At 39.5% G+C, this 16,526-nt stretch overlaps 1 protein-coding gene across 1 annotated transcript in view; it reads left to right on the plus strand.

The window, feature by feature from the left end:
* The window catches only part of dcc (DCC netrin 1 receptor), a 339,139-nt gene that overhangs the window by 185,678 nt on the left and 136,935 nt on the right, over nucleotides 1–16,526 (plus strand). Inside the window, exon 8 of the mRNA XM_005725637.1 lies at nucleotides 16,291–16,450. Coding sequence (XP_005725694.1) covers nucleotides 16,291–16,450 — 160 coding nt within the window. The remainder of the gene's footprint in view (nucleotides 1–16,290; nucleotides 16,451–16,526) is intronic.

Raw genomic sequence — 16,526 nt, forward strand, 5'->3', positions numbered from 1 at the left:
CACCTGATATAGGGTGTTGATGTCATTAGACCACACCCCTTCTCATTACAGAGATGCACATCACCTAATATGCTTAATTGGTAGTAGGCTTTCGATCCTATACAGCTTGGAGTAAGACAACATGCATGAAGAGGATGATGTGGACAAAATACTCTTTTGCCTAATAATTCTGCACTCCCTGTATTTTCAGTGGATGGTCAATTGCAAGTAGTAAAAGTAACCAACTTGTCACGTAGAACTTGAGCACATGAGACTCAGAACCTCAACCAGACATGTTTCCTGTGGGAGGCGACCTGTCTCCAAACAAAAGTGGTCCAACTCGGATTGACTGTATCATTTCCACTCGCACTGATGTTGTTGGTCCCGGTCTTTAAAGCAACAGTTTCGAAGTCAACAATTTTTTTTTTTGTTTTTGCACAGAGTTCTAACAATTTTGGTCATGTTGCAGAGTCCGACCATTGTTTACCTGCAGTAAAAGGCAATCTAAACCAGGGACAATGATGTTGGTCAAAAAGAAAACAGGAAAACCAAAACTCAGGCAACTACTACAGGACAGCTGACAGAAGCAACATATTAACAGTCAGGGCTGAGCAAACAATAACAAAGATATACAAAGTAAAAAAAAAAGGAAAAGAACAACATGACATAGAAGGAAAGTGACCTACAACATAAGACAGGAAGTAACTGAGAAGAGAAATATGGAAAACAACATTGACAAGGAACCACACAAGAAACTAGAAAAAGGAGCAGAAAAAAGAAGTGAAAGGCTGAAAGCAGTTATTCCTTACTGCATTTCGTTGCCCTGTACCTGTGCAATGACAAGAAAGTTGAATTCTATTCTATTCTATTCTATTCAACACTTCCATTTAAAAAGTGACAAATCATAATGGGGATATTTTCTTATAAGCATATAGCAGTAAGCCACTGCATTTACATTGTGCTTTTTCTTTTTACACTAAATACACATTTACCTTTTTCGTGTTATATTTTTCACCTATTTTAAGTGTATATCGCTGCACTTAAAGGGTTAATCTAACATACATGCACACTCATTTTTTTTTACCAGTTAACCTAACATCCATGCTTTGGACTTTTGGAAGCTAGAAGCAAAGGGGAGAACATGCAAACTCCACATAGAAAGGCCCGAGCCAACCAGGTGACTGAAAACGTAAACACATTTTGTCTTTTTCAATATTTACCAAGATCACAACTTTCCTGAAGCACAATTTAGTAATTAAGTCAGCTAATCAGAGCCACAAAAAGGCTCATCGGGCTATAATTATCACAAGTATATATTATATTAAAACTAATTAAACTTAGTACTGAACAAATTACAGTTCTATGCATAGTTTCATTGTAAGCATTTCCCTATTATGTTAATTTAAAAAATGTAATCTGGGTGGCATTGTACTCTAATGACTTTATTCTTTACTTAATGGATGTTATATTATTTTACTCACTTTATTTAATCAGAAGATTTCAATTTGCAATATTAACTTTTATTGAATCTTGGGAGACAGAAATGCCGACTCTTCAGGAGGCACATACAAATTGCTATGCACTGTGGCAGTGCTTTCGCTTTTTGATTTGTGTTCATAAGTTCTGCATGAACTTGAACTCTGGGCTTGTCCTTTAGTTGATCACTGCTGGGTTCATATTGACCTACTGGGACCACTGCTGGCTTCTGAGATGCTTTCTGTGACCATTCTCAGTCAGTTGTCATCTTAAAGGTGACTTTGGTGTGTTTAGATGGCAAAAGGAGGTCAATAAGACAGGATCAGTCTGCTGTCAGAAGCTATTGGGATTGAATGGGGTCAAGTTGGAGATTGCGTGCAATCTGTTTATGATAATACAGTGATTAATTGTGATCAATTTTTGATAATCTGTTGTCTTATATTACAAATTGATCACTGTCTAGACACACAACAATCCACATTAAATACTTACATTCAGAGTCCAGACAGAACCTCTTAAAGCTGAGACAGAAATCTAGGAATCTAGGAATCATGATGCTAATTTAGAAGCAAAATGACATAGGTGCTCTGCAAATTTGCATTTATATACGAGTATAGCCTGAGTACAACCAGCTGGCAACCGGTTGAGTCAAGTTTCCTATTGTAAAGAGACACAGATGCGTTGCCTTCACTGGAGCACAATGATTGCGATGTGTTGCCAATCTTCCTGAGAGTAATTGCAGTCAGTCCTTATTGGCCCACAGCTGTTTTGTGACAGACTCCCACCAGGCAACCTATGCATTTTCTTGCAATTAGAAGTGGTCACCCAGAAGTAGCATGTGTTGCCCTCTCAACCTCTGAGCAACCAGTTGGATGATGCTACTACATGCCGAACACAATAAAAGTCAATGCAGTCCATCAGGCAACAAGAAATCTTTCCTAGTCTCAAGTATGTTGCTGTCCTATGTTTATGAGATAAAGGTTGGGGTCATCAATACAGTTTGCAAACATTTCCAAGGCTTAATTTATTACCTGTTAAATTTCCCCGTTTCTTGTCCCTGATGTAAATGCCCATAGCGTTGTGCAGTCTAGAGTTTGGTGGTCTGGACTTTTGTTGTATAATGCTCTGTTGAACATCGGAATGAGTCTGTTTTAAAAGAAAATCTGATCTATTAAGGTCAAAATAACTTTCAGTTGCTTTGCTGAGCTACTGCCAGAGTTTTGATTATTACTCTGCAGTGTAGGTTATTACAGACTGAGCAGGATATCAGGTCTGAGCTTTCCTCCATGCACATCTGCGTTTTTCTGCACTGAAAGTTCGCTATGTGACCTGTGTTCCCTTGCTTTCACAGTAATAACATCAGGGCTCCGGACACAGAGAACACCACATTGCGTGACAGAAAAGCACCTGGAATTACTTCACAGTAACACTGAGCTTTTACTGGAAATTACACAGGCAGGCGGACACACACAGCTTTCACAGAGTGTAGCTGTCAGTGCACAACACCCACGGAACACCACGCTTTCACGGGAAATTCATATGCACGCACACACACACACACACTCACACACACTCACACGCACACGCACACTTAGCTTTCATGGTACATTATTGAAAACAGAGACACATACTGTCATGAGCAAATTTAAAAGTACAGACTGAGCTTTCACAATAAATTAGAAACTGCACACACTTTTTACCTCACACTGACTCAGGCAAAGCAAAGGAATCGTTTGGTATCATTAATGATAATTTTGTAATAAAACAGCCAGAGAAGATGGATATTTGCTTCATGCTCTGCACGCAAAACTTGCTAGTAGTGGCAAAGTGTTAGCGTCTGAATAAAATTCAGAGATTCTGATCAGTGTGCAGGTTAGCCTAGCCTAATACTTTGACTATTAAATTACACTTTGTTGTTTGGTGTGTTTAGCTTTTTTACTAACTTGTTAGACAGTTAAAAGAAACATACATCTTGTTAGTTAGCATTGAACACTTTAACAATCGTCTTTGTTTGAAGTTGTACATTAGTTGGGATTAGCCCGATTAGATCAGTTACAAAAATTCAGCATTTATAACTTTATTGTGGTTGCTTTGGTCAATAGCAGGTATTTTCCTGTCGTTTGCAAGACAGACAATATATTTTATTAATTATAGACATTAGCTTATTAACCAACAAGCAGAAGAAAACTTGAAAAAGGGCAATGGAAAGTGGAATTTGTGAATACGCACGTGGAAGGGCAACCTTGTCCTGAAACCAACAAATTTCACAAATGCAACTGTTACTTTAAAGATGCACAGTTTCCATTAAAACTATGGATAACTGCAGAAACCAGCTAGCTACCAAAGAAATCAACAAGAGGTTTTAAGTTGAACAGTAAAGATGTCTTTGTGACTAATTTCACCAGGCAACAAGTACCTCTGTGCCAGCCGGTCAGGCAAGGTCGCTAGCCGGTCCAATCCTGTGTTGTTGGAGCTTTAGCAATCAATTTCACAGCAGCCTCCAGCAACCACTTGTAAAAAGCAAATCATACTAATTACAGTTCAGGAAAGGAAAAAGCCTGAAAGCTTGATACCACATATTATCGGTTCATCAAACCCACAACAAAACACTCATTCTGCCAATGAACAAACATGGGGACAAACAGGAAATCGTTGAAACTGAGAAATGTAAAAAGGAAAAGCAATTAATACATCCTAGAAAGGCTCTCGGATAAAAGTATATTTAAGAAGATTTCAGAGTTCACCGACTCTGCTGACCTGATTTTCATTAGGTACATCGTGCAATAGCTTCGGGGCTCTGACTGCAAATGCACTTTCAGTTTTCAGCAACACCCGAGGAAATGATAGACATCTGCCTGAGGCAAGAGGACATGAAGAGCCTTGAGATTCAACTTTAAGATCTTCACATCTAGTCTAAAGGATACTGGGAGCCAGTATGAGGAGGATAAAGCAGGTCACTTTTCTCGGTTACTTTTAGAAGGCTGGTACTGAGTTCTGTGCATGCTGGAGCCATGCTTTGGATTAATGCAATATTAAATTGCTAAAGTGTTTCAATTCAATGCTACAACCAGCAAAAAAATCCAATATGCACATCTTCTTGTTCAACGTGTGTACTTACCTCTTTACTAGAACCTGCTCAGTAAACAAAGGTTAAAATTCTTTATCTTACAATATTTGGACACCATTTCTTTGTGTCACTTTACCTTAAAGACAACACAAAGAAGGAAGAAGGGAGAGAGAGGGAAGAGAGGTGTGTCATGCGGGTGCTACATATAAAAATGCCCAGTAGGTCTAAATGTCATATATAACACCTCTAAAGATAAGAAACCTTACAAATATGCAAAAAGGTAATGGCTCCATGTAGTCCCAAAGCACTTGGGGGCATACGGGACCAAATGCCACATCTATCGGGGACTATTTTCAGCGGTGGGTTAATCCACATTTGTTGCCTGTGTTTGTCACAGCAGGATAATGTATGCTATGTGAGTCTGATTGTTCATCATAATAAAGGAACAGTTCAGTGCAACAGTGTGGCTCAGCACAAAGAAACATGACGCACATGACTCGGAATGCACAAAACATGGAAGTAGTGTATATTAATTTTTAGTTGGGTCTATACATGAGATTTATTGGCAGAAGAAAACATATATTTAAAATAAATCTAAAAGGAAATGCTGTACTTCTTTGTGTCTACGCTCCTTTATTCAGCTTTCAGCCTCTACAGGTCAGTCGGGTCACACACAAATACACACACATGCACACATACTTTTGTATGTACTTAAGATGCTGGAGATTTTACTCACTCACCCACATCGCTGGAGATTTACAGGAATAAATATCCATTTTAGAGGAATTTGAAGCTAGAGGGCAGACAGGAGCGTGCATGTGTGTTCGTATATGCGTGTGTGCGTGATACAGGCGTTTTTAACGGCAGCTGGCTGAAATGAGCCCTGAAATTGAGTGCAGAGAGAGGGAAAGGAAGACTGAGAGTGTGTGTGAGAGAGAAGCAATGTGTAGAAGAATGAAGCTGAAGCGAGAGAGCGAGCTCAGCAGTCTTCTTCAGCATAACTGGAGGTTAAAAAAGACAGAATAAGAGGATGAGGAGACAGGGGTTATGGAGAATATTTATAAGTGAGATGATAAGGAGAAAGAGACAGATTCAGTTTGCATCGACTCTACATATCAGAAGTGGGCACCAATCCTGCTAATTTCCTGCACAGTATTTTTATTTTTAGACTCTATTGGAGTAGCTCTGCATGAGTCATATCTGAAATAGTTCATATTAAATTTACACTGGGCTTTGTTTCAGCTCCTCAGTTTAGCCTTTGAAAAAAGCAATTTTAGCTCCTCCCTTTATCCCAGCTTTTATCTGATTGGCTACCTTTTGCAAACAGAAGGTCTAAACAACAGGTGGGTGGGGCCTCTTGGGTGCTTTGGCTCACTCTGAGAGTGAGTGAAACTGAGCTCACAAAGATTGCGTAGTGAACATTAACCAGTGCAACAGATGAGATGAGAACCAAATGAGAAAATATTGAGAAGCTTATGAGGTTGACTTTAAAGAGGTTTGCAGATTCTAATATGAAGCCTTAGCGGGTCAATGAAGCAGGTTTTCTTGTGAACACAGATTAAGAACTGTGAACATGCATAAGGCACTGGAGGGTTCAATGATGCCAGCTGAATTGCTAGAATAAAATGCTGACAAAACGAAAACACAGACAGAAGCAAAAGTACATTTTCATATTTATACACATATATATACATTTTCACAGCATTTTTAGATGTGTGCGTATATTTAGAGCCAAGTTGGGAGAGCCATTATCCCACTGTACAGATGCTGCAATAGCTACCTCTATAGCACAGCAAGGGGCAATCACAAGATAGTCTTCAATGAAAAGGAGTGAATATGCTAAATGACTAAAAACAAAACCCCCAAAAAACTCTTTTTTGCAAATACAGTGTTAATGGGTGTGAAGTGAAATAAAACAGCACCAAATCCTTTAGTTTCTCTTACAAGGAACCAGACATTACACATAAAGGTGTGCATTTGGTTGTTAATGATGGATTTATGACAGAGTACACTCCCTTTGTGCTCCTTTCCAAACCAAAACTATTAGAAGACATTGGAAGTTAAACCTCAGCAGACACTTAGATGTGTGTGTGTGTGTGTGTGTGTGTGTGTGTGTGTGTGTGTGTGTGTGTGTGTGTGTGTGTGTGTGTGTGTGTGTGTGTGTGTGTAAGAAGATAGATTTAGGGTGAGGAGCTCAGTCATTGGTGAGGCCTCCACACTGGAAGTAGCCAGGTGAGGTGGCTTATGCTGCACTCAACAAGAATAAACAGTCTAATGGATAGTGACCCACTGAAAACTCAAAGATCTTAATGAGAACGTCAACACTCACAGGTGCACATACAGGCCAAAATGACCAGGATGCCCACTAGGACGCCTCCTGAGGGCGACTCTTTGGAATGGCTCAGTGTCCACCTTGCAGGGGCTGGAGGAGGTGGCTGGAGAGAGAGAGGTCTGGGCCTCTCTGTTAGGCTATTAATGGTTGTAATAGTGGATGTCCTACATATATAAGCGTATGGATCAATGGTCAGATTCACCCCCTTCCCCCTCTCCTCCACCCCAATTTGATTTAATTTAATTGTGTGTGACATGCATGGATATATTTTATGATTTATGCGCACATTAATAGGCCTATTCTTAGGAGTCCCCTGGGATGATTGGTTTGGGTTTCAGTGATGAGGTAAATTGATTTTTAGAATGTTAGCAGCCATATTTTGCTTTGCTGCGAGTGAGTTTTATGTTGTCTGCATCCATTATCCATAACCACTTATCCTTTGGAGTGTCAAAGCAGAGGGGAGGTTAGAGCTGACCCTTCCATAGAAAAGTGTTTCCTCTCCATGTGGGATTCACAGTCTCTTATCTGTTACATGTCCTGCGTGCAGCTGGCCTTGTACACACTTGTGCATCAGAGCTATTGGTAAAAAAATTTCCTATTTTGTTTTGTGTTCCTATAACCTCTTCACCTACTCACAACACCACAGCACTTTTTATCAGTTGTGAGTCACGTTGTGAGTTTCCCTGATGAATCTGAAGGAGGCTGAATAAAAGTTATTTCAAAATGAAGGAAAAAAATCTAATGTACAGTGCTTGTATGAAAATAAGTTTTCACACGGGATGCAGCACCTGTTCTGTCATTCTCAGAAAACAGTTATTTTCCATAGTTTGTCCTGCACAATAACAAGCTGTTGCCGTTACTGAGCATAACCCAAAGTCATCACTGCGTTCAATTTGGGAGCTTTTGCAGGCGCTGTGGTCAAAGTCAGATAAATCTGCATTGTGTGACCTCCATAGTGAATAAAAACAAGAGGGAAGCAAAATGGAAGAAAATTGATAAAGTAATTAATGGATACAAGTTTGCATCAAAGTCACAGGAGGAAAAACCCATTCTTGGAAGAATTTGAGTACATCATGTCTGACTGGTAGCAGTCGCTTTGCTTATTGATGGTCAGCACTGTGTCTAAACACAGCTTCCATTTGGTGTGTGCTTCATAAGCTTTACAGATCTGTTAAAGCTGTTGAGAAAAAAGAAGGAAAAAGACAGACGTGATTCGAACTCCACCTATATTGCTCTGACCTCAGTGTTCCCTCGAACAGTACACTGAGCATTGTTTTTATGATGCACTAAGTTTAACAGTTAATTACCAAAAAGCTCAGTTTTACCTGATGTACTTTTTTTAGACTTCAAACATGACCAAAGCTTTTATACTTGCAGGACGCTGGTACGTCTGCATTGCACTGCTGTTGTGACTCAAACTGAGTATCAGATAGGGTCCATTTTTTATTTTAAGGCACCTTGTGAAGCTAATATTTATTTGTAAATTGAGTATTTTAGGGTTTTGAACTGTTGAAGAAAATAATGAAAATTCTGCTGTTCAAATAAACGCAGTTTTTATTTTTATAATTCATAAGTCAGAGAACAGTTAAGTGGTTAAATTGCTGCTTTGGTTGTTTGTTGTGTTTTGTTGACAGAAAATAAGCTTCTTAAAGAATACCAAGTCACTAGAAGGGTAGCTGGTAACCTGTCGGATCCTGTAACAGGGTAAAACAATAAATGCTGAAGCAGATGAAATCTAAATCCTCGGTTTCTGAACAGCATCTTAAGTGTAGCACACTCTGTTTTGCCTCTGTGCTGCATGTATGAGTTATAATACTCCAGTACATTGTCTTTTGAAATAATCCATATATGCAATACAGACACGCAAAGGTCTGATATCTTGGGTGTAGAATCCTCAGAGCTGAAAACAAACTCCCCTAAAGATCATCCAGGCAGCAGAAACAATATAAATGCAGAGCAGCTTGTAGGAAATGGACAGAGGCTCTTTGTGTGTGTGTTTGTGTATGCGTGTGTGCGTGCACAGGTATCATCTGTCGCAGGACAGACTGCAGTGTAATTTTCAGCACTTATTCAGATTGTTTTCCTGCTCTTCTTCTGTGGTGTCTGACTCTATTATTTAGCCCACCCGTCTATTTTCAGCAGAGAGTGACGCTTTACTGCGCAGCGTCGGCTCAGTTTTTTTGGCTGGGTCACCGAGCGGGAACAAATCCGCCCTTCACACCCTGAAATCTCATCTCACAGAGTCAAGAGGAGGTGTGTTAAAACTCCTCCGTTTCGCACTGTGCTTCTTTTTCCCCTCTGATCTTTCTTTTCCTTTCCCTCTCAGTCTTGTTTTTCCTTCTCCGTTTCTTGCTTCTTCCCTTCTTCTCCTTTCATCCTCTCCCTTTTCTTTATCTTCTGTATTTTCTTACTACCTTCTACCATCTTGAATCTTCTTTTCCCATTTTCATATTATTGCATCTGTATTACTTCTTCTTCTTCTTTTATTTCACTATCCTTGTTTTCATTCCCCCTTTTTTCTACAGCATTTCCTCCATTTTCTCCTTGATTGTCTGTCTTTCTCTTGCTTCCCTCTTTCATTTCATTGCACCATAAAGTGTGAAATGTGCGCTTGCAAAGTCAGTGAAGCTTTATTGACAAGTGTGGATGGACAAAAGCATTTAAAGACTCTGTGGGGAGTCGCGACCTCTGACCGCGGGGATAAATTGGATTTCTCTCAGCTTATGACGGAGGAATGGCGAGGAGAGGAGTTGTGACATTTGATGGTATCAGTTTAGTTTCACATGAGTAGCTTTCAGTTAGGAGTTGTTGAGAGATGACATCTTTCCATAATTACCCTTCACACACAGGTACAGTATATAGGTCACTGCACTTTTATTGTTGAAGTGGTGATATGAACACACCATCCATCTAAACTGTGAGTGTGTGTGTTTGTCTAGGTGTGCGTGAGTGTGTGTGTGTGTGCGTGTGCATGTGCTTATCTTTGCAAGGAATAATTTGAGTTTTAGAGGCATCTGTAGAACATTTTGGATGATCCTCTCTTCAGGACCGACAGTCAAATGGCTGCTCAATAGTTAAGACTTGGTTTTATCGTTAAGTAATGGCTGGGTTATGGACTCCCAGATAGCTGGTCTGAAATCAAATGTGTTTAATGTCCTTCCGATGACAGACAGAGTGGGAAACTGTTTCTGACAGTTTCTGCAGGGAGACACTGAGACTGTTGTTTGGTTTCACACAGACCATAAATCCTCTTTTAGAAGTGGGTTAGCGGTACGATTAAGGTTGGGCTAACCTCTTAACATCCACTTAAATATAGGGGTAAGGTGACATTTTCACCTCATGTTGAACCAGCAGTTTCATAAACTTTTCAAATAAAGCCTCTTACATGCATTTTGGTTTTACAGTTCTTTTTTGCCACACAGGTAAAGGTTCAGGGAGTAGATATGGACCCAGTTCTAATGCCACTGCTCATTCCACACAGTCAAACACTTGGAGGATGTTAAGTGGTTAAACCATAGACTGAAAAGATAGATGTACCTTAGAAGTGTGGCTCTTTAGTTCCCTTGGTCTGTAACCTCTTTCCTGATGAGTTCTAGGTCTCAAATGGTAGTTTCAGGGCTTTCTAATACCAGCTGAGGCTCTTTAACCTCATGAGTTAAAATGAGTGTTAGACTTAAAACCTTTTTTGGTGGAGATCGTGAGTGAATTTTGTTTTGAGTTCAAAACCACGTCTCAGAAACTTGATGATAATGTTCATTTTGTAAATCATGGTCCAAATTAGAATTAAACAATAAACTAATAAAACATGGTATGCTTTAATATGGGGTGGGATAGTTGTACAGGTTAGCACTGTTGAATTAGAGCAAGAGGTCCTGGACTTAAATCCAGTCTGGGCCTTTCTCTGTGGAGTTAGCGTGTTGTCTAAATGCTTGCTTGGGATCACAGTGGAAGACATGCCGCTCCTTTTTAAGGCATACCATCTCGTTTCGGTTAGATTAATTGGTAATCCTAAATTAGTCATTGGTGTGATTGTGATTGTGAATGGTTGCAGGTCTGAGGGTGGACCCTACCTGAATATGCTATATTCACCCACAATCATTATAGGTACAACACATACTCTACCTCCAGTGAGGTCTAAGTCATGTGATGACCCCAAACTCTAGTCCAGCCCTAGCTCCAACTCTAAGTTTTGGAGCAAACCAAAATGACTTTGTTGAACCAAAAATAATAATTGTTTGTGATACTTGTAAGTTTAATTGATTATTTTCTTTGTAACCTGATTGGCTATACTTGGGAGAACATAGGGTCATGCTATGATAACTTAGACCTCGCAGGTTAAAAATAATCCAGCATGGGTTATTTTGATAACACAGTGCTGTGTCAAATGAGAAGAAATACACAACTGGGTTATTTTGATGCACCACGGTGATTTTAACAATCAACCAAAACATTTTTAATCCATCTTAAGACTATTAATAACGATGCACAGCCCAATGTGTAGATCATACATTTTAAGCAGTGTAAAAGTTTGTAGACCATAACATTATTTCTGCAGCTTTGTCACATTTGAACAGCTAAGGTGTGCTTTACATCTGGGAGTATGTCATGGTTTCATTTTTTCCTGTCTTGGAGGCAGACACTGTAGGACAGGAAAATATGCTTTTCATTTCTAATGGTATACTTTGAGGACATATTATTTTCTTTTCAGTATTTAACTAACTGAAATTAGTGCAGAGATGAAAAACAGCTGATAGTTGATGGATATACATAGTGTGTGTGTATGTATAAGCACCTACAGCATGCCTTCAAAAAGGTCCAGAACATATAGTAAAGTCACTTATCCATGCACAGATTCTGGTGTAGCCACTTAAAAATTGCTATTCTGAGCACCATTTGAATATGTTTGCTTTTCATTATTTCTATAGATACAGATAGATAGAAGACTGAATACAAAACAACCTGACTTCATAGTGTGATGGATTCCACAAGGTGGAAGTTTTATCCATGTTGTGGTCATCAAAAAACATCTTTTCTTCACACTAATTCTCCATATATCCTACTCTACTGCCTCTCAAGACACTGGGTTTGAGTCGAGGAATAGTGGAGGCCACTGAAATCTACAAATAATGTCCTGTTGGTGAGACAAGTTTGAGACTTTAGGTTTCTTTTTGACATGATGCCTTATAATTAGAAGATGGTAAATTATGGGACCCAAATGGTCACCAACAATACTCAAATGGACTTTGGAATTCAAACCATAATTGGTTGTCAATAAGGGGCCAAAAGTGTGTACAAACAACTTTCCCAGCACTGTCCATGCCCATGATTTCATGCTGCTCACGCCAAATTCTGAGGCTACCATCTGTATCTATGTATTCCCAGTTTTTGGTGAGCCTGTACACACTGCAGATTAAAAATTGTTTTCTTGGATGAAAAGTGAAGTGGAAGCTTGCGCCTCAAGAAAAAGCTTCAAGAAAACTTTTGTATTCTACTGGTCATTACAGTTGTGCATATCTGAGATACCCTAACCTTTCCGTTTATTCCGGTGAGTCTAGGTACTCACCTTGCATGAATAAGCAGGTCTAAAGGTCAACCTGATAAATTGCTTTTTAATAAATAACACCATGTCCACAACCTTGGACTCAGGTTTGACGTCAAATAATTGTTGCTGTCCAAATGGTTTGCCTGAAAGTATCGTTATTGCACAGGGTGGCTATTTTTGTCTAAGAATTATATAGAGACTTTGAACTTCCTGTTAAGTTACGGCATTGACTTTGGGACTCTCAATGACATGAGTTTAAACCTCACAGGCGGTCACCTCGTTATCCATTGAACTGGCCTTGTGACATAGAGCAATTGTCCTTTATTTTATTGCCTATCACAGCTGTTACTGGAGATTTTACTGAGATACATTAAAAGTATGAAGGGAGTTGGGAAAGGGAGGATGGAGCTGTTCAGAAAGTGTGCCTGAAACCTTGATAGTGACATGTAGAAACAGCAGCAATTATTTGACTGAATAAATCCGCAGAGGCACAGCAATATTCTGTGGTTGGTCAATTTGAATGTTAATCATAAGTACAGGTAGGCAGCCTGGAACAAATGGAGTGGTCTTCATGCTGACAGGTGAAAGTCTGAAGAGAAGAGATTAAACTGCTTCACTGCACTTGTCTAAGAGATTTAAGAAAATGACTAAAAATGAATGTTCCAGAACATGCCGTTCATTTTATTTGTATTTTTTAAAAACTTTACTTTTTGCTCAAAAAAGAAAACTTAGACATAATACGGAAAATTTAAACCTCTCAAATGAGTTTCAGATAATACTGAATACTGTCAGTGACCAAGAATCTGAACAAGTAGATAGTAAAATGTGAGTAACCTGCACATCCAGAGGAGAGCAATCATTCTTGATTTCATTCTCATCTTCATTTACTTTTCTTATAATCTGCAAGGTAACATATTTTCATACTGATCTGAGCATTTCATACTTGTACCACACAGAGCAAGAGTTACTGGTTTCCATTTCCATACCTCTCGAGATTGAATGTGTAGTAGATTTGTGGTTCAAAGATTTGCCACGTTCGATAAGGAGGAGATATTAATAATACAGGTGGAAATAACACTCATGGCATCTTTTTGAAGGGTGTCAGACTGAATGATTGTTTTCTTTGTTCCCTGATTGCCAAGACTGAGAAGAACGATTTAATAAAAACAAAAATGACAAATTTCCATTGCCTAGGGCTAGACTTGAGGTCTTTGTTAGCAATGACATAGACCTCAGAGGTTTAAGAAATACCCAGCTGCCAGTCAAAATGCTACAGACGTACAGACTTTGAAAAATGAACTGAATCTTAAGAAGAAACCTCTACATGGCATTAGCAGCTGTCCCACCTTTGCTTTGATTAAATTCATACAGTATAAAGGGTAGATTTCTGCTACAGTCAAGCAGTAGTTGTAATAGAAGGTTCAACATGAACAGTCAGCATGAACTCTTTGGTAATGGTACGTGAATCAGTGTTAATGGCCAAGAGTAAATCATCATTACAGTGGGATGCAAAAGTTTGGGCAACTTTGTTAATAGTCGTTATTTCCCTGTATAAATCGTTGGTTGTTACAATAAAAAATGTCAGTTAAATATATCATATAGCAGACACACACAGTGATATTTGAGAAGTGAAATTAAGTTTATTGGATTTACAGAAAGTGTGCAATAATTAATTAAACAAAATCAGGCAGGTGCATAAATTTGGGCACTGTTGTCATTTTATTGATTCCAAAACCTTTGAACTAATTATTGGAACTCAAATCGGCTTGGTAAGCTCAGTGACCCTTGACCTACATACACAGGTGAATCCAATAATGAGAAAGAGTATTTAAGGGGGTCAGTTGTAAGTTTCCCTCCTCATTTAATTTACTCTGAAGAGTAGCAACATGGGGGTCTCAAAACAACTCTCAAATGGTTTAGGGGAAGGATATAGAAAGCTGTCTCAGAGATTTAAGCTGTCTGTTTCCACAGTTAGGAACATGTTGAGAAAATGGAAGACCACAGGCTCAGTTAGGTTAAGGCTCGAAGTGGCTGACCAAGAAAAATCTCGGATAGACAGAAGCGACGAATGGTGAGAACAGTTAGAGTCAACCCACAGACCAGCACCAAAGACCTACAACATCATCTTGCAGCAGATGGAGTCGCTGTGCATCGTTCAACCATTCGGCGCACTTTACACAAGGAGATGCTGTATGCAAGAGTGATGCAGAGGAAGCCTTTTCTCCGCCCACAGCACAAACAGAGCCGCTTGAGGTTTGCTAAAGCACATTTGGACAAGCCAGCTTCAATCTGGAATAAGTTGCTGTGGACTGATGAAACTAAAACTGAGCTATTTGGGCATAACAAAGGACATAATGCATGGAAGAAAAAGAGCACAGCATTCCAAGAAAAACACCTGCTACCTACAGTAAAATATGGTGGTGGTTCCATGATGCTGTGGGGCTGTGTGGCCAGTGCAGGGACTGGGAATCTTTTCAAAGTTGAGGGACACAGATTCCACTCAGTATCAGCAGATTCTGGAGACCAATGTCCAGGAATCAGTGACAAAGCTGAAGCTGCGCCGGGGCTGGATCTTTCAACAAGACAACGACCCAAAACACTGCTCAAAATCCACTAAGGCATCATGCAGAGGAACAAGTACAACATTCTGCAATGGCCATCTCAGTCCCCAGACCTGAATATTATTGAAAATCTGTGGTGTGAGTTAAAGAGAGCTGTCCATGCTCAGAAGCCATCAAACCTGAATGAACTAGAGATGTTTTGTAAAGAGGAATGGTCCAAAATACCATCAACCACAATCCAGACTCTCATTGGAACCTACAGGAAGCGTTTAGAGGCTGTGATTTCTGCAAAAGGCAGATCTACTAAATATTGATTTCATTTCTTTTTTTGTGGTGCCCAAATTTATGCACCTGCCTGATTTTGTTTTAAAAATTATTGCACACTTTCTGTAAATCCAATAAACTTCATTTCACTTCTCAAATATCACTGTGTGTGTGTCGTATGATATATCTAATAGGGGTGCAACGATACAAAAAATTCACGGTTCGATTCGGATGATACTTTGGTGTCACGGTTCGGTATTTTTTCGATACAAAAAAAAGTTCATGCCTTTTTAATTTGTCATTTATTAAAATTATAAATATATATTTTAACTCAAAAGTACCCTTTTTAAATTTAATGTTGCTGAAACAACAAAATAAAATAAAAAAATCTATCTGATTGAGAAATCACTCATCTTTGGAAAAGGGTGTTTATCGCAGAGAAATGGTTCATATTCAGAAGAATTCAATTCATTCATTCATTCATAACACATTCATAAGAATTCAGATTTGTTTTCATCTTCTGAGAACTGAACTGAACATTGTGAGAAGAGTAGGAACTTTAAAGGATCATTTTCACATAAAATTAATATACCATGTGTGTTTTAATGTCATGGCATTAAAACAGTGTTAACATTCAGATGACTGATATCTGTTTGATATCTGATTGATAACTAAGCTCTTCAGATGCTCTGCTGCTTTTTCTTCTTGGCTGAGATCTTCTTTACCACTCTTCTTCCTTCTTTTCTTCCTTTTTGTCTCTTCCACGTCTTTTCCGTTCCTTATCTGCTCATCTCATCTGTCCTTTGCTCTTTTTGTTGTTTTTTTTCTTTGCTCTGTCTCCTTTGCTTGCCTCCCGCACCTCCCCTCCACCTCCCCCCCCCGTCGTCCCCCATCCTTTTTCCTGCTTCTCCTTTCCTTTGCTTTCCCCTCCCTTCCCTGGATGAACTGTTAACAGAGCCCACGCCCACTCAGAATCTACCTTCCTTCACACCTCCTCCTCTTCCCCGCCCTTCTCCTGCTCCTTCTGGCACCCCTTTGACTTACTCCTCCTCCTCTGATCCCCCACCAGTGTCCCCCAGCCCAGGCGTTGCCCTCCCCTCTGCCCCCCGCGACCTGGTCCCTGTCCTAGTGTCCAGCCGATTTGTCCGACTCAGCTGGCGCCCCCCAGAGGAGACCGGAGGAGCTGTTCAAACCTACGGTGTTTATTACTCCCAGGATGGAATCGATAGGTAAGATAAGCCTGATTTTCTTTTTTCTTTATTTCTTTCTTTCTAAAAAATGTGTCTTTGTTTGCTCTGACACGGT

This window comes from Pundamilia nyererei, unplaced genomic scaffold (assembly GCF_000239375.1).
Source record: "Pundamilia nyererei isolate P.nyererei 1_Seehausen unplaced genomic scaffold, PunNye1.0 scaffold00016, whole genome shotgun sequence".
In the NCBI taxonomy this organism is placed as follows: Eukaryota; Metazoa; Chordata; class Actinopteri; order Cichliformes; family Cichlidae; genus Pundamilia; species Pundamilia nyererei.